This window comes from Notamacropus eugenii, chromosome 1 (genome assembly GCF_028372415.1).
Source record: "Notamacropus eugenii isolate mMacEug1 chromosome 1, mMacEug1.pri_v2, whole genome shotgun sequence".
Classification (NCBI taxonomy): domain Eukaryota; kingdom Metazoa; phylum Chordata; class Mammalia; order Diprotodontia; family Macropodidae; genus Notamacropus; species Notamacropus eugenii.
In genome coordinates this window covers 553456124-553479018 of record NC_092872.1, presented here as the reverse complement: position 1 = coordinate 553479018, position 22895 = coordinate 553456124, and the positions used below count along the sequence as shown (strand labels likewise).

General features: G+C 37.5%; 1 protein-coding gene, 1 long non-coding RNA gene and 1 pseudogene across 5 annotated transcripts in view; 1 reads left to right on the top strand and 2 right to left on the bottom strand.

Annotated features, from left to right (window-relative positions):
* RNF144A (ring finger protein 144A) overlaps nt 1–7855 on the top strand; it is a 164767-nt gene extending 156912 nt beyond the window's left edge. For all 4 annotated transcript variants that reach the window (XM_072634284.1, XM_072634287.1, XM_072634286.1 and 1 more), the window contains one exon: nt 1553–7855. In XM_072634284.1, the coding sequence (XP_072490385.1) occupies nt 1553–1684 (132 nt within the window). In that variant the 3' untranslated portion in view covers nt 1685–7855. The remainder of the gene's footprint in view (nt 1–1552) is intronic.
* LOC140520384 (uncharacterized) lies at nt 6787–17616 on the bottom strand. Its single transcript, XR_011972485.1, has 3 exons — nt 17433–17616; nt 14789–14913; nt 6787–6876 (listed from the first exon to the last, which is right to left on the bottom strand). It is a non-coding gene; the product is annotated as an uncharacterized lncRNA (long non-coding RNA).
* Nucleotides 17617–22043: 4427 nt separating this feature from the next.
* On the bottom strand, nt 22044–22806 carry LOC140518921 (large ribosomal subunit protein uL2 pseudogene; annotated as a pseudogene).
* Nucleotides 22807–22895: the final 89 nt, after the last annotated feature.

Sequence of the window (22895 nt, the reverse complement as noted above, 5' to 3'; positions counted from 1 at the left end):
GAGAAGCTTCTTCCTCCCCCACCCCCAGACTGAGATTGGTTCTCAGGTGATACTCAAAGCCTGTTGCTAGGGTCATTCCCCAAACCTTTCCAACTTAGTAAAACCTGCTACTGAATACTTCTCTGAAGACTTCAAAAGAGTTAGGGTATTGCATGTGACCATTAATCAAAGCTTTCTTGCATCCTGAAACTTTGACAAAACAGGTAAATTCTCAGAAAACAAGATTAAGAATGTCCAGTAAGTCAGTTTACTCAGAGTCTACTGGATTTGGGTCAGATTTAGACACATACCTTGGGGCTCTCTGGATTGATTGTACAAGGGCCCTTACTAATAAACAGGAAGACCTTAGTTCAAATTCTCCCTCTCCCATTAACCTCAAGCTAATGACTCACTTCTCCCAGCCTCAGATTTTCCTCCTTTCCAAGTGGGATAAATAGCACTTAACCTCATAGTCTTCTCGTAAATGTTACATATGGTGATGTACTTTGAAGCCCTTTGTAAACCTTAAAGTTCTATGTAAGTACTTGCTGTCATCACCATCATCATGGAGTTCTTCTTGCAGCCCTTTAACATTCCATAGGCTTCAGAGCATCCTTTAGGCTTTTTCTTTGTTACTCCTTGGTGAATCAAGGCTTCACCTTCCTTTCCCATCATACAATACTGGAGTTATAGGAAACTGCTTTTCCAAAGACAAGTAATTGGCAACAATATACAGCTTACTTACTCTCATCATGTACCTTTTTAATATCCTCCGAGTTCCCTACAGTTCTGTTTCTTCTGAAAGACTCTCGCTTCAAGATCCATAGTCATCCATCATCAGCAAGAGAGTATTGATATTAAGAACCAACAAAAATAATATGGCACCTTATGGTTCTCTCACAGCCTTGGGAGAGAGATAGTGTTATTTCCCATTGTAAAGAAGAAGATGTGAGTTCAGAAAAGTTAACTGATCGAACTTCTAATTCTGCATCTAAGAAGTTGTTTTAAATATTTTTAACACGATGCTGAGGCTTCTGAATCCCTCATGACAACAAAAAAAAGTTGACATGACTATAATACTTTTTGTTTTACAAAGGGCTTCATATATCTCCTAATTTGACTCTCAACAGAAACATATGAAATAAATCAAGTTATTTTACAGATAAAGAAGCTGAGGTTCAGAAAGTCTCCGTGATTTGCTTCAGACAGTTACAAGTTTTGTGACTGGGCAAGTCAGATAGCCTCTCTTTGTCTCTGTTGCCTCATCTGTAAAATGGGGATAATAATTGCCCCTATCTCCCAAGGTTGTTGTGAGGATCAAATGAGATAATATTTGTAAATCACTTAGCTCAGTACTTGACACTTAGTAGTCATTATGTAAATATTAGTTGCTATTACTACTACTACTGCTGCTGCTACAACTCTTATTTCTTTATCCATGCCTGCTTTGGAATGAAAATCTTAAGAAACCAGAGCCAGCTATGTAACAGGGTGATTTAGATGTGTTTTGGAGCTACTCTGCTCACAAACTCATGAATCCTATTTTCTTCCTTGTTTTTTCCCATCATTCCAGGTGGTGGGCATTTTCGCCGGCTTTGGCCTTTTGCTCTTAGTGGCCTCTCCTTTCCTGTTACTGGCAACACCATTTGTCCTCTGCTGCAAATGCAAGTGTCATAAAGGCGATGATGATCCCCTACCGACATAGACCCAGGGAAGACTGGACTCCTGCCTTTGGGGAAATATGGCTCTCCCCTCCTCCCACTCCCTCCCTTGCACTCTCCATTGTTACAGCCTCACGTGCCCCATCCTGCTTCCCAGCGACATATGGTGCCATGATTCTGGGGACTGCTATCAAGGCATTTGCAAAGGCCCACTTTGCAAGAGGTCCAGCAGGAAGGTAGAAGATGAGTCAGGCATGGAGTACGAGCTGTACGGAGGAGAAATGTGCCAACAGATTTTCAAAGGGAGGTGCAGCCAGTAACATATGTGATAGCTTTGTATGGGGAGCGAAGCCAAACATGGCAGATCATAGCCTAAGAGACATTCAGTCCCAACCCTTTATATAATCAGCATCAAGATGAAATCCTCCGTGTTAAAGAAAGGATTTGAGAATCACCTGCCACTTCAAATAGGATTAGTGTGAGCAGATTTTAGAGAAGATCTGTGTTGATTACACTCTATTTTATAGTCGGCATCATCAAATCCTTTTCAGTGGGAGGGTTCTTTTACTTTTAATCTGGATAGTAAAAATTGACCGGCTGCCTAGAAACCATTCCAGACCCTTTTGAAGGTGGAGGGGGGAATAGGATCATATGGGAGGAGAAGAGAACTGCTGCCTCAAGACTTGTCCAGCTTTGCTGCATTTTGAACATTTAGAAAGTCTCATGTGGTTTGTCTTGTTCTGATGTCTTTGGAAAGCTGTTAGTTGGAGAGGGAAGGGACACAAACCTACCCCATGGATGTTCTTTGTGAAAATTACTGCCATGTTTGAAAGAGCATCCCTGTCGGTCTTTCTGAATTCATTTGGCTGTTTAAGGATGCACTCCACACATAGGGCTCATAATTTCTTATCCAGGTATCAGGATTCTTTTTATGTCTCTAAACCAAATGTGTAAATAGTTCAAAATCACTAGGGTTTAGAAAACCTGCAGCAGCTTGCTTCTGTCTAATTAAACAAGGAGAAAGAACAGTGAAGTATTACTGTCTCATTAGTGACCTGCAGACTCACTCATAGCCCAGCAGGGATTTCTCCATTAGAAAGCAAGAAAGTTCTCATCTCTGTGAGACTAAAGGAGTTCCTGGAATTTGCATTTCACTTTCAAAAAGTTATTCAACTAATTTAAAGAATTATTTTCTTGTCCCAGTGCTATTAGTAGTTCAACTTTGACCAACATTCCCCCTTCACCCAATAGTCATTCAATTCACTGTCATTTGGGGTTTGGTTATTTTGTCAACTTTGGTGCTTTGCGATGGTTTCCAAGATTGAGAAGCTACCTGGAGGCTGATAACACACAACTCAATCATAAAATTCAAGTTCCTCTGCATATGAGCTTTGAAAAGAATAGGAGTTGTGTACTTTAAAAGTGGTTTGTGATAAAACAGGCTAATAGCTACAGATGTTGTGTGAAGGCAGACTTACTGCTTTGCTCGTGCTACATTATGCTGGTTCTCAATACCATGCTATATTCCCTGTTGTTTACACGATCTAATGTCCATGTAAAAATCAATCCCTGGCCTTTATTGGAGATATTTTTCTTCTCTATAGAACTCAATGGACAAGAAACAACCTTCTACATAGATTTAGGCAGAAAAATCCCTGCTTAGGATTAGGGTTGGCAAGGGCTTTCTAGATCATTTAAACAAATCCCTTCATTCTTCAGAGGAGGACTTTGGGCTAAGAGAAGCACTGTGACTTGGTCAGTTGAGCAGTAAATAACAAAGCCAGAGTTGGGACCCAGGTTCTATGTCCCCGAGACCAGAGTGGTTTCTACCACACTGTACAACTTTCCCAGTTATTTCCATCAGTTTTTCATTTTGAATATTTATCTCACTTCTCAGCTTGCCTTTCTGAGGACAGAAATTGTACCCATGTTGAAAACAGGGCACCATTCTGTTTCCTGCCACCCATAGGAAATTCTGAAATAAATTGCTTCCCTTTCATGCTGATGTCAAGTTTACTAGGGGAGCTAAATCCATTTTGAGAGCTACTTGATATCCATTTTACAGTGCTTTTTACTTCCCTCCAACTAATTATTTTAAAATTTGCCATTGACTAAATAACAGTGCCCTTGAGATAAACCTACTCAAGGCTGAGGCCCAAACTGTGTGTTGAGCATAACTGTCAAGAAGACCCCTGGGTGGAGTTATTTGCTAAATGATGGGAGGGGATTGAAATCATCTATCACCTTGGAGAGCATTATATAAGAAGTGACTAATAATGTGAATTCTGGGGGCCTCAACAGAAACTACAGCCTAGGGAAAATGATCGGCAAACCATCACAATGCATGACTAAAGGCCAATTTTCCATCACATTTGGGCTGATCACAAGGGCTTTGCCCTTCTTTTTATTGCTTAGAAGAGTCATTGCTAATGTCAGTAATCACAATCATTAATACTCTACCTATCTTTTAAGTGTTGGCATACTTGTACCCTGATCCTGGCTACTCCAGCTTGGATTTTCTCATTTAGGAATTTTAGGCTCTTAGAACCAGAGACATGACAGTTACCTTTCAGGTCATCTAATCTAACCCCTGTCTAGCCGAGGAGTCCTTTCTGCTGCATTCCTCATGATTGGTTGTTCAGCCTTTGCTTCCACACCTTAAATGACAAGGAACCTGCTATTTCAACGAGACAATCCATTCTGTTGATGGAACCATTCCATTTTAAGAAAATTTTCCTTATGCTAAGGAATTTCACATAACATAATTTACATCCTATTTACATCCTATCCATTTCATGATGATTTATAGCTGCGAAGATGAAGCCTCAGATGGACTGTATCCTTTGATCATTACAACAACTCTCTGAGGTAGATAGCGAATTATTAGCCTCATTTTGCAAATGAGGAAACTGAGGCTTAGAGAAATTAAACAATTTGCCCAAGTCTACACCACTAATTCATAGTAAAATTTGAACTTAAAGCAATGCCTTCTGACTTCAGTCCAGTGCTCTTTCTACTTTGCCATCTTGGAGAAAGTTGCCAAAGGCCCAAACTCCATCAGTTACTAAAAGATCAGGTTCGTCTGTCAAATATGAGTCCCATTGATTGAGGCATGGAGTCATTTCCACCTGGTCTAAGATATCCCTTTGTACCCAAACTTAGAATTGTTCCTTGGACTTTAATTTTCAGTGGGTACTTAGTTTATGGTGGTAATAACTTATTTTTCTCTAATGCCCTGAAGTTTCCAAATAATTTCCATTACAATATCCATTAGCATAAACATTGTTACCCCCATTTTTCTGATGAAAAATCTGAGGCTTAAGGTTATGAAATGACCTATCCGTAGTCACTTAACTGTAGAGTAGGCCATTTCAGACACCTACCACAGGAACTTAAGTATAAAAGGGAATATTTTAGGATAAATTTAATTGTTGGCAACCAGAAAAGTATGTAATTGTTTCAGTGACAGGTGGGTCTTATGCTCTGTCCTGAGTATACCTTAGGATCAGGGTTTGATTTCTAAGACAAATGTCATCTGCCTTTCTTTGACCTAACCATTACTTCTGATATCATGCCACATCTGACTTCACTGATACCTCACCAGTTTTCATTGAGCCAGTTTTGTCTTTACTAGGAAACAAAAAGTTCCTTCTAATTCTCCAATGGGTAGATGTTTTTGTATAATGTAGAGAGCACTAGACAGAGTCAACAAGTTGTGGGTTCAAATCCCCCTCTTCGAAACATTCTAGCTGTGTGACTATGGGCAAGTCACTTTCTCTCTTTGAGACTCAGTTTCCTCTTCTGTAAAATGGGAAAAATAAAAATACCTCTAGCATCTACCTCGCAGGATGACTGAGAGGCTTCTGTTGGATAATGTATGTAAAGTGCTGCGTATCAGAATTAGCTCTTGTGGTTGTGACTCTTTACTCCTTAGCCTATCACACAGGGTCAGAGCATCGTTCCCTCTTGCAGCACCCCAGTGATCTCATCAAAAAGGGCCTTTTTTTCACTGATGCTGTATATGCCTTCCCAGGTGGTGTGACTTTGTCACCAGACTCTCTTAAGCTCCACAGGGTGTGAACTGCCCAGTTTTACCAGGGTCTGTCTTATGGCATCACAAATAACAGTGGAGAAGGAAGGCTATGCAGAAACTAGCCCTCCCACTCTCTGCATGTGCCTGTCACACCTTGTTAACTGCCTTTGTAGCTCTGAAACCATAATGTACATAAAACTGGAAATGAAACCCATGACAAGATTTTTGTACTTGATACCCAGCAGAAGCATTGGGAACAATCCCCTTGCTTATTGATACCACTAATGATCCCTGTAATGCTTCCTGTTTACAGAGTGTTTCTCTCACAAAATCCCTTGGCAGTTAGATAGCATAAGTAATACTATTCTCATTTCCCATATGAGGAAAGTGAGGCTCAGAAAAACCTTATGCACATGACCATAAGGCCAGTCAATGTCAGGGCATGGATTTCAACCCAGGTCTCCTTTAAATCCCAATATTCTTTCATAAGATAATGATTTAGAACTGGAAGATACCATAGACACCATGTAGTGCAGTCTCCTTATTTTAGAGCAGAAATAGATTTGGAATGATAAAGTTACCCAAATCACAATGACATTAAATGACAGAATAGGGATTTGAACTCAGGTCCTTCAACTTTCTTATGACATCGCCTCTACAGTACTGTTTTGCCTCTTGCGTAGACTAACAGCACATTAATTTCATGCTAGTCAATTCTGTTCATTTGCATTTCTGTAATCCTTTAACTTTATTAGATAATTCACATTGTAAGGTAATAATAGTGTGACTGCTTTATAATCTTGGAGCAAGAAGGGACAAACTAACCATGTTAATTAAATTAATTGAGCTTTCATGATTTGGTCTTGAGTGGGGAGGTTCATAATGTAATTTCTGGCATATCTGGATCACTGCAATAAGTCACCTTAACTCAAATGAATCCGTGATCTCATGGATTTGGAAGTCACCTCCCCTCCCTCGCCCCAGTCACACGCATCATAGCTGCCTCATCCTGTTGCTCCAGGAGGCCTGCTTTTTCTTGTTAGTCTTGCCTATGTCCTCTCCAGAGTTCGACACCTTAACCCACAGTTTTATTATACTTGAGAGATCCTCCTGCTTGGATTCATCGAGAAGGTGCTGTTACCCACCTGACTTGGCTTCAATTTCTGTTGCCCAAGGCAGCTGCCCTCAGGGATGCTCTTGCCTCTGAAATGAGGGGTGAAAAATTTGAAGTGAGGACCAAGGTGTTAAAGGACCTTATGAGGGAATTCAATTGCATTCCCTTTTTCCCCAGTACCACAAAACTGAAAAATTTTTCTCCCTTCTCCAAAAATGGGGGCAAGAATACATTTTCCAGAACACCTGATTTTAGAACAGATCAAATTCCTATTTGGAAACCTAGGTCCCTGGGGATAAGGTGATGTTTAACAATGCACTAATTATCTAGAACTAAGATAATATTTTTCACTGGCACTACAGTGAAATTGGTTTCTGTATCAAAAAGGAGTACTTCCCTTGGTCTGCTTAAAAATTAAGATCTCACACAGAAACATATTTGTGGGTAGGGTTTATGTATGTTTCTTTTTTTTACTGAAAACATGTCAAAATATCAAGAGAATCCATATAGCATGTGTGAAAACCAAAGCTTGTGTACTTCTTATAACTAATCTAAGCCCTTATGAAAATGGACAAAACAATGAGTTTGCTATAAACATTATGAAAAATGTCCAAGGGGAGCAAGAAGACCAGCATTAATATGGAATTACTAAAATGCTTAAATAGAGCATGCCCTGTTTATGTCTTAAACCCTCATGGATTTTATTCTGGCTTTGGTTTGTGAAACCCCTTCTTCCACAATTCCAGGAACTGTAGGTGCAAGTATGTCCTGTATGACCAAACCTTTTATTTTTTTTATTTTTTGCTTATTTACCGTGGATGTATTTTAACCCTATATAGAGATATGCATGAATGAGTCATGCAGTTGTATAAATTATGTATTGTACCAGTGATGGTTTAAAAAAGGAAAAAAAAAGTTTGGTTTGTGTATTTGAAATGTAAGTACATTTTGTGCCACTAACACTGTGATGTATAAAATGAGCTGTTTGAATGCCTTTTAATGTTGTGTTTTGTACTTGGAATCATATTGAAAAGTTTAATTTGTAATTTCAATACATATTTTAAATGATTGTGTCTTCTGTGATTTTTTTTTTTGAGTTTTTAAAGGGGAAGTCTTTCTCACTTTGTCTGATATAAAATTTTGGAAATCTACCCTCAAAAGGAACATGTGTATAATAGATTGAGAGTATGCTCCAAGTCAAGAAGATCTTGGTTCAAGTTTTGCCTCTCATAAATACCAGCTATGGGGCCCTAGGCAAGTTACTTAACCTCTTAGTGCCCCAGGCACCTCTCTGAGGATGGATATTGCACCATGCATGTTGTTATGTTTTGGCTGTGGGAATTCCCTTGCTCAGAATTCCCTACATTGACACAATCAAATGTCCAGTCCAAAAGAAAAAGAAATGTGCAAAGACTATTTTCACCAATTAGTCATTTACTGAGTTGTTGTGTGCCCAGAACAGTATCAAGTTCAGGACAATGGTCTGTAAAGACTTCCTTATTAATGCTTTTGTACATACTAAGAGGAAAATGGGCCTCACTGATGGAAAACAGATGGCTGATTAAAACCCATCTCAAAGAACTCTCTACATTCCAGGGAATGAAGTGTTGGTATTGTAAAGTTTAATTCTTTTTAGACTATTCCATTATCTTTTATTCACAAATATTTTTATAGATAAACTAAGGCACAGAGAAGTTACTGAAGAATGACTTCATTGAGAGTTTCCTATGTTTGGGAAGTGAAATTCAAACCCAGGTCTCTCTAAACCAACTCCAGTATCTTTCCCTTTACATTATTCCTTACTGACTTTTACTTTTCACTGAGCCTAAATAGGGAAATAGATTTATATTGCCTTAGAAGGAAATGGACAGTTTGGGGATGAAGTTACTTAGTCCAGAAAACAGTCTGTCTCCCTCCCTCCTTCCCTCCCTCCCTCCTTCCCTCCCTCCCTTCCTCCCTTCCTCCCTTCCTCCCTCCCTCCCTCCCTCCCTCCCTTCCTTCCTTCCTTCCTTCCTTCCTTCCTTCCTTCCTTCCTTCCTTCCTTCCTTCCTTCCTTCCTTCCTTCCTTCCTTCCTTCCTCTCAATCTCTCTGTCTCTGTCTCTCTCTCTCTCCTTTTCTCTCCCTCTCCCTCCCTCCCTTTTCATTGTTAAATAGTACTGGATTTGTAATCAGAGTTTACAATTAAAATCCAGTCTTTGTCATTTATCCCTGGTGTGCTCTTAAGCAAGTGAACAATGTTCTAAGGTTTCAATTTTCTCATCAGTAATGTAAGGGATGTAGATTAGAAAATCTCTAAATTAATCCCAGCTCTAAATTTGTGGCACTAGCTTAAGAAAGGTATTTTGATTTGAAAAGACCCCTTTCTTGAAGTTAAGGATTCTTAGATCAGATCTGCCATCAACATATGATTGTGTGACCATAGGCAAATAACTTCTTAACCTCTTAGTGTCTACAACTCTCCAAATAACGATCTAAGTCTTAGCAGGTTATGGATCTGCATTGATGGGGGACCAGGAAATTTTCAACAAGGGGATTTCTCCATGCCCAGGAACTCCTAGATCTGGAAGACCTTCCTGTACCCAAATAGCAAAGCAACAACCATAGTGCTAACACCTATTCATAAATAGAATTTTAGAAGTTTTTCCTGAAGGCAGAAAAAAAATGTTATCACTACAAGAGTCTTGGACAGTAGCATTACTTGCTAGCGTTAAGACAATGTTGTATTTCTTTATTCCTATTTAGATTAGGAAGAGATCTGGATTTTCATGAAATCTATCTTTTTGCCCTCCATAAAATTTTCATCTAAACCTAGTGTTAGTAACTTTAAGGCACTTGCCCTCTAGGACTATGAAAATTTCTCTCTAACTTAACAAGCCAGACTTTTTGAGTTTGGATAACTTGTTATTGTTTGATTTCTATATAGGTTATATATAGAGAAAAAAACCACTAAGTGAATGAACATTTTTCTGAATATTTTTTGTTCATGCCTCCTAAAATTTAATTCAATAAACACTTATTAAGTGACTTTCTTATATTTTAGATCTTTTTAAAAAATTTATTTTTGGTTTTCAACATTCATTTTCATAAGATTATCCTCCCCATCTCTCCCCTTCCCTCACCCCAACACCATGCATTCTTACTGTCCCTTCCCCCAATCTGCCCTCCCTTCTATCCAACCTCCCTTCCCTTATCCCCATTTCCTCTATTTTCTTGTAGGGCAAGATAGATTTCTATACCCCACCCCATTACCTGTGTTTCTTATTTCCCAGTTATATGCAATAATAATTCTCAACATTCGTTTCTAATACTTTGAATTTGAACTTTTCTCCTTTCTTCCCTCCCCACCCATCCCCACTGAGAAGGCAAGCAATTCAATATAGGTTATACATGTGTAGTTATGCAAAAGACTTGCATGAAAGTCATGTTGTGAAACACTATATTTTCCTCCACCTTATCCTGTCCCCCATTTATTCTATTCTCTCTTTTGATGTCCCTCCCCAAAAGTGTTTACTTCTAATTACCCCCTCCTCCATCTGCCCTCCCTTCTATCATTCCCCCAAACCCCTCTTATACCCTTCTCCCCTACTTTCCCATAGTGAAGATAGATTTTTGTACCAAATTGAGTGTGTATGTTATTCCCTTCTTAAGCTAAATGTGATGAAAGTAAGCTTCACTTTTTCCCTCTCACCTCCTCCCTTTTCCCCTCCATTGAAAAAGCTTTTTCTTGCCTCTTTTATGAGAGATAATTTGTCCCATTCCATTTCTCCCTTTCTTCTTCCAATATATTCCTCTCTTACCCCTTAATTTTATTTTTTTTTAAGATATCATCCCTTCTTATGCAACTCATCCTGTGCCCTCTCTATATGTATATAATCCCTTCAACTGCCCAAATACTGAGAAAAGTCTCAAGAGTTCAAATATTATCTTTCCATGTAGGAATGTAAATAGTTCAACTTTAGTAAGTCCCTTATGATTTCTCTTTCCTGTTTATCTTTTCATGCTTCTCTTGATTCTTGGGTTTGAAAGTCACATTTTCTTTTCAGTTCTGGTCTTTTCATCAAGAATGTTTGAAAGTCCTCTATTTCATTGAATGACCATTTTTACCCTGAAGTATTATACTCAGTTTTGCTGGGCAGGTGATTCTTGATTTTAATCCTTGCTCCTTTTTCTTCTGGAATATTATATTCCAAGCCCTTAGATCCCTTAATATAGAAGCTGTTATCCTGATCATATTTCCAGAATATTAAAATTATTTATATCTGGCTGCTTGCAATATTTTCTCCTTGACCTAGGAACTCTGGAATTTGGCTACAATATTCCTAGGAGTTTTTCTTTTTAAATCTCAGGAGGTGATTGGTGGATTCTTTCAACATTTTCTTTCATTCTTTCATTTCTTTAATTCTTTCAAAATTCTTTCAATATTTATTTATTGTCAATATTTATTTTACTCTCTGATACCTAGAATATCAGAAGTTTTCCTTGAAAATTTCATGAAGATGATGTCTAGGCTCTTTTTTGATCATGGCTTTCAGATAGTCCCATGATTTTTTAAATTGTCTCTCCTGGATCTATTTTCCAGGTCAGTTGTTTTTCCAGTGAGGTAATTCACATTGTCTGCTATTTTTTCATTCCTTAGGTTTTCTTTTATAATTTCTTGATTTTTCATAAAGTCATTAGCTTCTATCTGCTCCATTCTAATCTTTAAAGAATTATTTTCTTCAGCGAGCTTTTGGATATCCTTTTCCATCCGATCAATTCTGCTTTTTAGGGCATTCTTCTCCTCTGACTTTTTGGATCTCTTTTTACCATTTGGGTTAGTCTGTTTTTTAAAGTGTTATTTTCTTCAGTTTTTTGGGTCTCCTTTTGCAAACAGTTGACTCTTTTTCATGATTTTCTTGTATCACTGTCATTTCTCTTCCCAATTTTTGCCCTACTTCTCTTACTTGATTTTCAAAATCCTTTTTGAGTTCTTCCATGGCCTGAGGCCAATTCATAATTTTCTTGGAGTCTTTGGATACAGGACAAAATATCTAAAAATTATTGGTTTACCAGAAAGCCATGATGACAAAAAGAGCCTGGAAAATATCTTCCAAGAAATCATCAAGGAAAATTGTGCAGAGGTCTAAGATCTGGAGGGCAAAATAGTCATTGAAAGAATCCACCATTTACCTCCTGAAAGCGATCCCAAACTAAAAACACCAAGGAATATCATTGTTAAATTCCAGGACTATCAAGTGAAGGAGAAAATACTGCAGGCAACCAGAAAGAAACCATTCAAATATTGAGAAGCTACAGTCAGGATCACACAGAACCTGGCAGCTTCTACGTTAAAAGAGCTAAGGAATTGTAATATGATATTCCATAGGCAAAGCAACTGGGACTACAGTCAAGAATCAATTACTTAGCAAACTTGAGCATAATATTTAAGATAAGGAGAGGGATGCTCAATGAAATAAGGGATTTCCAGACCTTCCTGATAAAAAGGCCAGAACTCAATAGAAAATTTGATCTTCTAACATGGGTCTCAAGACAGGCATAAACAGGTAAACGGGGAGGGGGAGAAGCTTGTTATCCAATAAGGGAAAACTTTATATTCCTATGAGAGAAGATAATACTTGTTAATCTTGAGAATTCTATATTTATTAAGATATATAAAAGGGATATACATAGAGAGGGGGAACGGGTATAAGGTAAAAGGATGTGGTGAAAAAAATGTGATTTAAGGGTGCAAAGGGATTGTAACAGGAGATGTAAAAAAGACGGAGGCAGAAAAAGGTAAATGACATCACAGGAAGAGGCACAAAAATATAATACAGTAGAGGGAAAGAGGGGAGGGAGATAAGCATTGTTTGAGATTTACTCTCAACTGATTTGGTTCAAGGAGAGAACAACAAACTCAGTTAACTACAGAAATATAACTAACTCTATAGGCAGTAGGAGGGGAAGGGGAAAGAAAAGGGAGGGGAGGCTAAAAGGAAGGGAAGTAGTAAGGGAAAAGGGGAATAAAAGGGAGGGAGCAGAAAGAAGGGGGGGAAGACTGAGGGAGGCAGTGGTCAAAAATTAAAACTCTATTGTGAAGGGTAAGGGAGAAAGAAAAGCATAAATGGGAAAGAGGATGGAGGGAAAGACACAGATAGTAATCATAACTGTGAATGTGAATGGGATGAACTCTCCCATAAAATGGAGATGGATAGCAGAATGGATTAAAAACCACAATCCAACAATATGTTGTTTACAAGAAACACATTTGAAATGGGGTCATACACACCGGGTAGAAGTAAAAGGTTGGAGCAGATTATATTGTGCTTCATCTGATGTAAAAGCAGCAGGGGTAACAGTTCTAATTTCAGACAAAGCAAAAGTAGAAAGAGACCTAATAAAATGAGATAAGGAGGGAAACTGTATCCTGCTTAAAGGCACCATAGACAATGAAGCAATTTCATTACTAAACATATATGCTCCAAGTGGTATAGCATCCAGGTTCTTAGAGGAGAGGTTGAGGGAGCTGCAGGAAGAAATAGACAGCAAAACTGTACTAGTGGGGGACCTCAACCTCCCCCTCTCTGAACTTGATAAATATAACCTCAAAATAAACAATAAAGTAGTTAAGGAGGTGAATAAAACTCTGGATAAGGTAGATATGATACATCTCTGGAGAAAACTGAATGGGGATAGAAAGGAATATACCTTTTTCTCAGCTGTACCATGGCACATATACAAAAACTGACCATGTCCTAGGGAAAAGAAAAAACCTCCCAATCTATTGCAGAAAGGCAGAGAGAGTCAATGCATCCTTTTCAGATCATAACTCAATAAAAATTATATGTAGTCAAAGGCCATGGATAAATAGACCAAAAATTAATTGGAAACTAAGTAATCTAATCCTAAAGCAAAAGTGGGTTGAACAACAAATCATAGAAACTATCAACAACTTCATTCAAGAGAATGACAATAATGAGACAACACACCAAATCTTATGGGATACTACCATAGCAGTTCTTAGGGGAAGTTTTATATCTTTGAATACCTACATGCATAAAGTAGAGAAAGAGGAGATCAGTGATTGGGCATGCATCTGAAAAAGCTAGAAAAAGAACAAATTGAAAATCCCCAAGCAAATACTAAATTAGAAATACTAAAAACCAAAGAAGATTAATAAAATTGAAATTAAGAAAACTACTGAACTAATAAAACTAAGAATTAGTTTCATAAAAAAACCAATAAAATTGATAAGCCTTTGATCAATTTGATTAAAAAAGAGAAAGAAGAAAATCAAATTAGCAATATCAAAAATGAAAAGGGTGAACTCACTTCCAGTGAGGAGGAAATTAAAAGAGTAATTAGAAATTATTTTGCCCATACATTCGCCAGTCTAAATGAGATGGATAATTATTTTAAAAAAATATAAATTGCTCAGATTAACAGAAGAGGAAGTTGAATACTTAAATAACCCCATCTTAGAAAAAGAAGTTGAACAAGCCATCAATGAACTCCCTAGGAAAAAATCTCCAGGGCCAGATGGATTTACAAGTGAATTCTACCAAACATTTAAAGAACAGTTAATTCCAATACTGTATAGAGTATTTGCGAAAACTACTGAAGAAGGAGTCCTAGTAAATTCTTTTTATGATACAAATATGGTTCTGATACCTAAACCAGGAAGAGCCAAAACAGAGAAAGAAAGTTATAGACCAATTTCTTTAATGAATATAGATGCAAAAATTTTAAACAAGATATTAGCAAAAAGAATATAGCAACTTTTCACTAGAACAATGCATTATGATCAGGTAGGATTTATACCAAGAATGCAGGACTGGTTCAATATTAGGAAAACTGTTAGCATTATTGATCATATCAACAACATAACTAACAGAAACTACATGATTATCTCAGTAGATGCAGAACAAACTTTTGACAAAATACAATACCCTTTCCTATTGAAAACACTGGAGAATACTGGAATAAATGAAACTTTCCATAAAATAATAAGCAGTATTTACCTAAAACTAGCAGCAAGCCTTATATGCAATGGGAGAAAAGCTAGATGCATTTCCAGTAAGATCAGGGGTGAAACAACGATGTCTATCATCACCACTGTTATTCAATATGGTACTAGAAATATTACCTGTAGCAATAAGAGAAGAAAAAGAAACTGAAAGAATTAGAATAGGCAAAGAAGAAACTAAGTTATCACTCTTCACAGATGATATGATGATATGCTTAAAGAATCCCAGAGCATCAAGTAAAAAACTACTTGAAATAATAAAAAACTTTGGCAAAGTTGCAGGTTACAAAATAAACCCAGATAATCATATGCATTTCTATATATTACTAACAAAGCCCTACAGGGAGAGCTAGAAAGACAAATCCCATTTAAAGCTACAGTAGATACTCAAAAATATCTGGGAATCTACGTGCCAAAACAAACCCAGGGACTATATGAACACAATTACAAAACACTTTGCACAAATAAAATCAGATAAAAGTAAGTGGAAAAATATCACTAGCTCATGGGTAGGCCGAGCTGATATAATAAAAATGACAATTCTACCTGAATTAATTTACTTATTCAGTGTCATACCAAACAAACTACCAGATAATTATTTTCTAGAGCTAGAAAAAATAATATCAAAATTCATCTGGGAGAACAAAAGGTCCAGAATATCAAGGGAACTAATGAAAACAAACACTAGGGAAGGTGGCCTATCCCTACCAGATCTCAACTTGGATTATAAAGCAGCAATCATCAAAACCACTTGGTACTGGCTAAGAAAGAGAAGGGGTAGAGCAGTGAAATATGTTAGGTACTCAAGACACAGTAGTCAATGAATACAGCAACTTACTGTTTGATAAACCCAAGGACCCCAGCTTCTCAGTTAAGAACTCACTGTTCGACAAAAAATGTTGGAAAAACTAAAGAACAGTATGGTGGAAACTGGGCACAGATCAGTATCTGACACCATACACAAGAATAAATTCCTAATGGGTACATGATCTAGGTATAAAGGCTGATACTATAAACAAATTAGTGGAGCAAGGAATAGTATATTTATCTGATTTATGGAGAATGGAAAAATTTTTGACTAAAAAAGATATAAAAAACATTATGAAGTACAAAATGGATAATTTTGATTATATCAAAAGTTTTTGCACAAACCCAATGCAACTAAGATTAGGAGGGAAGCAGAAAATTGGGAAAGAAGTTTTGCAACTAGTATCTCAGATAAAGTCTCATTTCTAAAATATATAGAGACCTGAGTCAAATGTACAAGAATACAAGTCATTCTCCAATTGATAAATGATCAAAGGATATGAACAGGTAGTTTTCAGAGGAAGAAGTTAAAGCTATTTATAGTCCTACGAAAAAATGTTCTAACTCACCATTGATTAGACAGATGCAAATCAAACCAACTCTGAGGTACCACATCACACCTATCAGATTGGCTAACATGACAAAACAGGAAGATAATAAATGTTGGAGAAGTTGTGGGAGAACTGGAACACCCATTCATTGTTGGTGGAGCTGTGAGCTGATCCAGCCATTCTGGAGAGCAATTTGGAACTATGCCTAAAGGGCTACAAAAATGTTCATACCCTTTGACCCAGGTATATTGCTTCTGGGACTGTGTCACAAAGAGATCATAGAAATGGGAAAGGGTTCCACATGTACAAAAATATTTATAGCAGCTCTCTTTGTGGTGACCAAAAACTGGAAATGAAAGGGATGCTCATCAGTTGGGGAATGGTCGAACAACATGTCAGGGAAACTAGGTAGTACGGTGGATAGAGTGGCAGACCTAGAGGCAGGATTCATTTTTGTGAGTTTGAATCTTGCCTCGGACACTTAGTAGTTGTGTGACCCTGGGCAAATCACTTAAGCCTGTTTGATTTACTTTCCTCACCTGTAAAATAACCTGGAGAAAGAAATCGCAAACCACTATAGCATTTTTGCCAAAAAAAATCCCCAAATGGGATCACAAAACGTCTGACACAACTGAAAAACAATTGTAGCTATCAAGACAGATGTATAGATAGCTGTCTAGCTATATTAGATTAGATAGATAGACAGACAGACTGACATGTAAATATGGCACTCATTTAGCCTAGTACAAAGGGGAAAAGACCTGAATGCAAATTAACTTTGCTTTTTAGGGTGTTGTTAAAAATGTGAATCAAAAGTTTTGTGGCTCTCTGCTCTTTTTTAGATCCCTCAGTTAGGTAAATCTCTAACTTTTGGAACAAGGTTTTAGATCTCTGTCCCAGTTAAGTTCATTGTATTCCAAACTACTCATTTGCTTCCTCCATTGCAATCCCTCTATACTCAATTGCTAATTTACATGAATTAAAAGTAATTAAAATAGATCAGATAACAGGAATAAGCTTCCTAAAATACTGCTTAAAACAATAAATAACTTTAAAGAACTGAAAACTCTGGTGTATATATTCATCTTCTAAGGAAGAAAGACCAATGATCCATCTCTTCCATGCTGTAGTAAGTGTTGTTGCTTCTACTTAATGGATGAAAGCAGCCTTGCTACTCTTTTGTCCCACAGCTCCTTTCTCTACCTCAAGTAGGCCACTACCACTTGCAGCTACCTCTGGCTCCATTCAAGAATGAGCCCCACAGAATTCTGCTCCCCTTACCCCCAAGTCACGGTCCTGCCACTCCAAGTGAAAGTATTCTTATAAATCTTGCTGCTACATTCTGGAGCCTGGTTAGAGTCTTCCTAAATGTCAGGCCATCTCCTTTGACAATCCAATATATAGAGTATATATGTATATGTCAACGGATAAATCATCTTCCCCATCCAGGTCTTAGTTTCCTCCTCTATTAAATAAGAGTCTTGGATTAATTTTATCTCAAAGGTCACTTCCAGTTCTAACATTCTAGAATTTTGTGATTGTCTAGGCTATAAATTCCATGAGGACAAAGACTAAGCCATTTCTTTTTTATCAGTGTATTTTCCTTAGTGCTAATAAGACTGTAGAATAAGAGATTTAAACCTGGAAAGGACCTTAGAGGTCACCTAGTCTACCTCTGACAACCAAAACTGAGAAGTAAGTATAGAACAAGACTCAATAAAAATATGCTGAATGAATGAATCTCATTCTATGTAAATAAGGTGGACATTTCCCCCCTTTTAGATTTTTGTGAGTCCTGATAGAATATTTACCATTTATAGATCACTAGAGCATAAGGTTCATGTGGGCAGGGACCCTGTTACATTGATTCTTTCTACCTTAACTTCTGCCTACCACGGTGTTGTGCACACGGTAAATATTTAATGAGAGTGTTTTTAATTGAATAAGGTTGGTTAAATAGAAGGAGGTTATAGACTTGAGAAATTAAAAATAGAATTTCAAAAGTTATATTTAAATTTGTAGTAATAAAATTCATTGAATTTCTTTCTCAAGTAAAAATAAGCTAAGCAATTTTTAAAAAGAAGAACAAATATCAAATTTTTCATTCCTATAGAAATGGATCATGATACTTGACTTAGGAAAGTTAGGTTTTATAAAGGATTAGATTCACAGTTAGTGCCTTTCTAATCAGTGCCGCATATAGCCAGCAGGGTGCAGTCTTCCCACATACCACTGCAGCTTTAAGACTTGGTAAATCCTTTATTTTCAGTGAAAGCCCCAAAATAACGATAATAAATCTAAGGAAAGAATGCTTTGTAAAATCTTCAAATGGGTGATACAAGCCAGATTGCAATGTTTAGCTAGTCTTTTTACAAAATTCCTCTTGAACAATCATTACAGAGGGAGGTTGAGATGACTCTGGAAGAATAACTATTTAATCTTATCTGTGTGGTTTTCTTTCTCAATCTTCCTGTGTGTGTGTGTGTGTGTGTGTGTGTGTGTGTGTGTGTCTCTCTCTCTATATATATGTGTGTGTGTATGTATATGTATATATGTAGACTGTGCAAAACACCTTCTCATCATCTAAATAAATTCTTTTTTGTTAAAGCCTATTTCTGATTCTACCTCCTTCAGGATGCCTCCTTTAATATCTCAGGTGAAAGTGATCTTTTCTTCAACTCATACTAAATCACTTTTGAAGAAACTCTCCTTTGTGCCATCAAGTCTTAATTATCATAGCTGTTTGCATTATCCCTCTCCCCCTTATGTAGTAAACTTTGAGGTCAAGTACTGTGACATTTTTCATCTTTATATCTCCAGTGCTTAATGCAGTGTCTTGAATACAGTACACACAAGGAATATTTTATTTAAAATTCAATTAATGTATAAACGCTGAACCAGGAATATGTGCTTCTGACTCAAGGTGGCAATTACCAATTGCTGAGGGTGAAGAAAGACTTGCCTGTACAAGCTATCTCCCATCTAGATTCAGGTCACAAAAGACAGCCCAAGTAAAAAGCCTAAAGAACACCAAAAACAAATGAATTGACCTATTAGCTTGCTTTTTTAAAATATCAAGAGGATAAGAGGCTTCTCCAACAAGAATCTTTCCTTCTAAGTGCCTTCCATCCATCCATCCATCCATCCATCCATCCACCCATCCATCCATCCATCCATCCATCCATGCATCCATCCATGTAGGTTGGGCAAAGCCTCAGTTCCAGAAACTCAATTACTTGATTTTGTCTTCCAGACAACGTTGGACCATGCTCACATTCTCCATACGGAGCTGCTTTCCTGAGTCAGACAAAGGCCCATGTTTAACTTTATAAAGACTGATCAGGGGACACACCAGATTAATTTTCTTTTATACTCTCCCTTTGGTTAAATTGTCCCCCCCCCCCCCCCCCCCCCCCCGCCTCGCCATAAAATCAAGCTAGGGTGTTTTGGCTACAATGCTCCAATATTTAAATTCTGTTGAGATCTGGGAAAGTGCCATCAGTTGACCTTTTCCTGATTGCCTTGTCTAGAGTTTTGAACAGAGTCTCAGCAATATCTATTAAGCACTTCCAAAATCAAATGAATTTATCTCTTTGAGTGACTTTACACTCATATATGCTCAACAAGCAATGAAAGTTTTGCAGATTTCCTATAGTTTTTTTGTCTGCCTTGATGCTTGAGTCTGTCCCATCCAAAATTAATTAGGAAGGAGAACAGAATATTAAAGCAAACAACTTAAAATAGTGGGGGTAAAAATGATAGAGATAAATAAAACATAATACTTTCCCCTCAGTGCTTAATATAGAACTTTCATTTCTCCAAGTGGGAAGGGATGTCAGAGACCCACTAATATTACTCACATATGACCAAGAATCTTTTCCTTGAAAGATCATTGAAAAATGGTCTTCTAGCTTTGTCCTGAAAACCTCCAGGAAGACAAAGCCTGAAATCTTTCTAGGCACTTATTCTACTTTTTGGATAATTTTTGTTAGTAAATGTTTCCTTTCATCAGGTCAAAATTGTGCTAGCAGCAATTTTTACCCTTGCTTTTGGGGTTCATCCCTCAGAGGACAAGCTGAAAATACTTCCTCTTCCACAGGTCTTCAAATACTTGAAGACACAGGCATTATGAAACTTTATCTTCTATTGTCTAGGGAGAACATAACCAGTTCATTCAGCTAGATAAGCTTTTCTTGAAAAGAGACCTCTGGAAGAGTATCCCAAGGTTCTGACCTGGGTTCTGCACTTTTTTAATCAATGATTTGGATAGAGGCATAGATATCATACTTCCTGTTGCAGATGAAAGAAAACTAGGAAAGAAAGCCAGCATATTGATCACAAAATCAGAACTTTCCTAGAAACTACCCAATTGAAATAATTATTTTTGGTTACCCATCTTAATACTTATAAAGTCCTCAGAAACCATGACCACCTTGTTTGACACCCTCATGCTCAAGGACTATGCTGCTTAGCCATAATCACCACTACACAGTAGCATAAGTGAGGAGAAAGCCAGGGAATATGGAGGCCTGGGCCCCAACAAGATAAGGCAAAAATTCATTTATCAGAGTTGTGTTACTCATAGATGGATTGCAAATTCCATTGCATTGGAGGTGGTCAGAGAACAGGGCCAGCATGAAGGGAGTTTTGGGAAGTGGCAGAGATACCCAGACCTCAGCAAGACCAGGTGAAAGCTCATCTATTAGAGCTGGAAAATTAAAGGATGAAATCCAAGTTTTCAGTAGAGTGAAGATGAAAGATAAGAAAATATTGGAATATGAAAACCTTCATCTAAAAATAAATTATCCTGAAAAGAATATTATCATAAATGAAAAATCAAACAACAAAAAAAAGAGCTCTGTGGTGATGTTAAAAATAGCTATGGCAAAGTAAAATAGCACAATTTATACAATAAAACTTGTACTTTTATATCTAATTTATTTTTAGTATCCAGCATTTCTTTCTTTTTTTTTTCTGTATTCGTTTGTTATACTCCCTAGCATTGAATTCATAAGATTTTGACAGGTATTCTTCCATTTCTTAGCATGAAACCACACTTTGGTCAAATTGCATATTAAGTAAACCTTTAAGGAAGTCAAGTTACACAGGTAAAGCTTTGATAATACTCTATAAGTTTTCAGCAAGGTTTAAATCAGACAAATTTCAAGGCCATTGAAGCATATTCCTTGCAATCCTTAGCTTTTCATGACAAGTGGAATAGTGCAATGCTTTCTTACAGTATTTCATTTCCATTTAGAGAATTTGAGTGATTTTGGTATAATACTACTTCTATATACACCAATATTTTTATCAGAGTGGAAGGCCTGGGGGAAAAAAGCTTCTAGGCCCACTAAAATTTTTAAAAAATAAAGTCTTAAAAAAAATTAAGCGGATATTTTACAATCTGATCAATGCAGCCACATTTCATCTGGACATATTCTAACAATAGTTTTTCCACTTGAGTTAAAAAGTGAGTTTCATCAGCAAAAATTAACTTTTCTGCCAATATTCATTAAATTACATTCCTTATGAAAAACATTTTTGTTCTCTATAGCAATAACAACCTCTGTTTTTTTTTCTTGATTTTATTTCCTTGAATTTTTTCTAGCTTCAAAAAGACCATTCCCTACTTTAGAAGAATCAATAATGATCCCATCAGCTGCCAGGTCTCAATGTAGGTCTCTGCTTCACTTCTTTGAGTTAAATAGGCTATTTCATAACAATATTTAGTTGACTCTTGGTGTTCTTTTTTTAAAATTTTTAATTGTACTCTCTGTCCTTTGTCCTATTTCATTGTGGATTTGAAAGATCCTTGAAATACTTGACATCCATGCTTCAGCTGCTGCTACAATAGCTCAAATAGTCATCGAAGTGTTTTCTTTAAGAGCTACATTTTTTTTTTTTACAATTTCCAAAATAATTTTTATTGTCTGGTTTCTGTGCTTTAGTTCTCCTTCTCCTTTACAGTCTTGGTACCCCGGAGTCGACCAGTACGCCGGGCAGCGATGAGACCAACCTTTCGTCCAGCTGGGGCATCTCTTGGAATGGTGGATGGTTTTCCAATATGCTGGTGATTACCTCCTCCGAAGGGATGTTCCACAGGATTCATGCCCACACCCTGGACACAAGGCTAGCAGTTTCTCTTGGCCTTGTATTTGTGGTAGGCACGACCTGCCTTAAGGTCCTCCAGCAACAACACCAAGCACAGCTCTGTTTGCAGAGGAGACCGCTTTCTTAGAGCCTGAAGGTAACTTCACCCGTGTTTTCTTGGTTTCAGGTTACGGGAAATCACTGTGGCATAGTTTCCAGAAGCACGGGCAAGCTTACTCTGGTCCCCAGGCTTTTCTTCAAGGCAGCACACTATGGTGTACTGTCAGGCATAGTGCCAACCGGGAGGACATGCCAATGCTGAGCTGAGCTTTCTTCCCACAGTCCACAAACTGGCCTGTAGGGATGCTTCAGCAGCTATGAACAACTCTGTCCTCTTTCTAAATCGATAAGGATCCCGGAAAGCTACTTTTGCAAGAGGAGCCCCTCGGCCTGGATCATGGATTATGTGCTTTACGATGCCCTTAATGTAGCCATGCCTGTCGGCGAAGTGGGCAGCCGGGAGCTTGGCCGCCCCCTTCCTCTGACCACGGATCCCTCGACCCATTCTCGTGGTCTGGCTCTGGACTTGCTAGAAAGAGCTGAGAGCTACATTTTTACAAGTTATTTGGGAAAAATACGCATTTTTAACCCCCT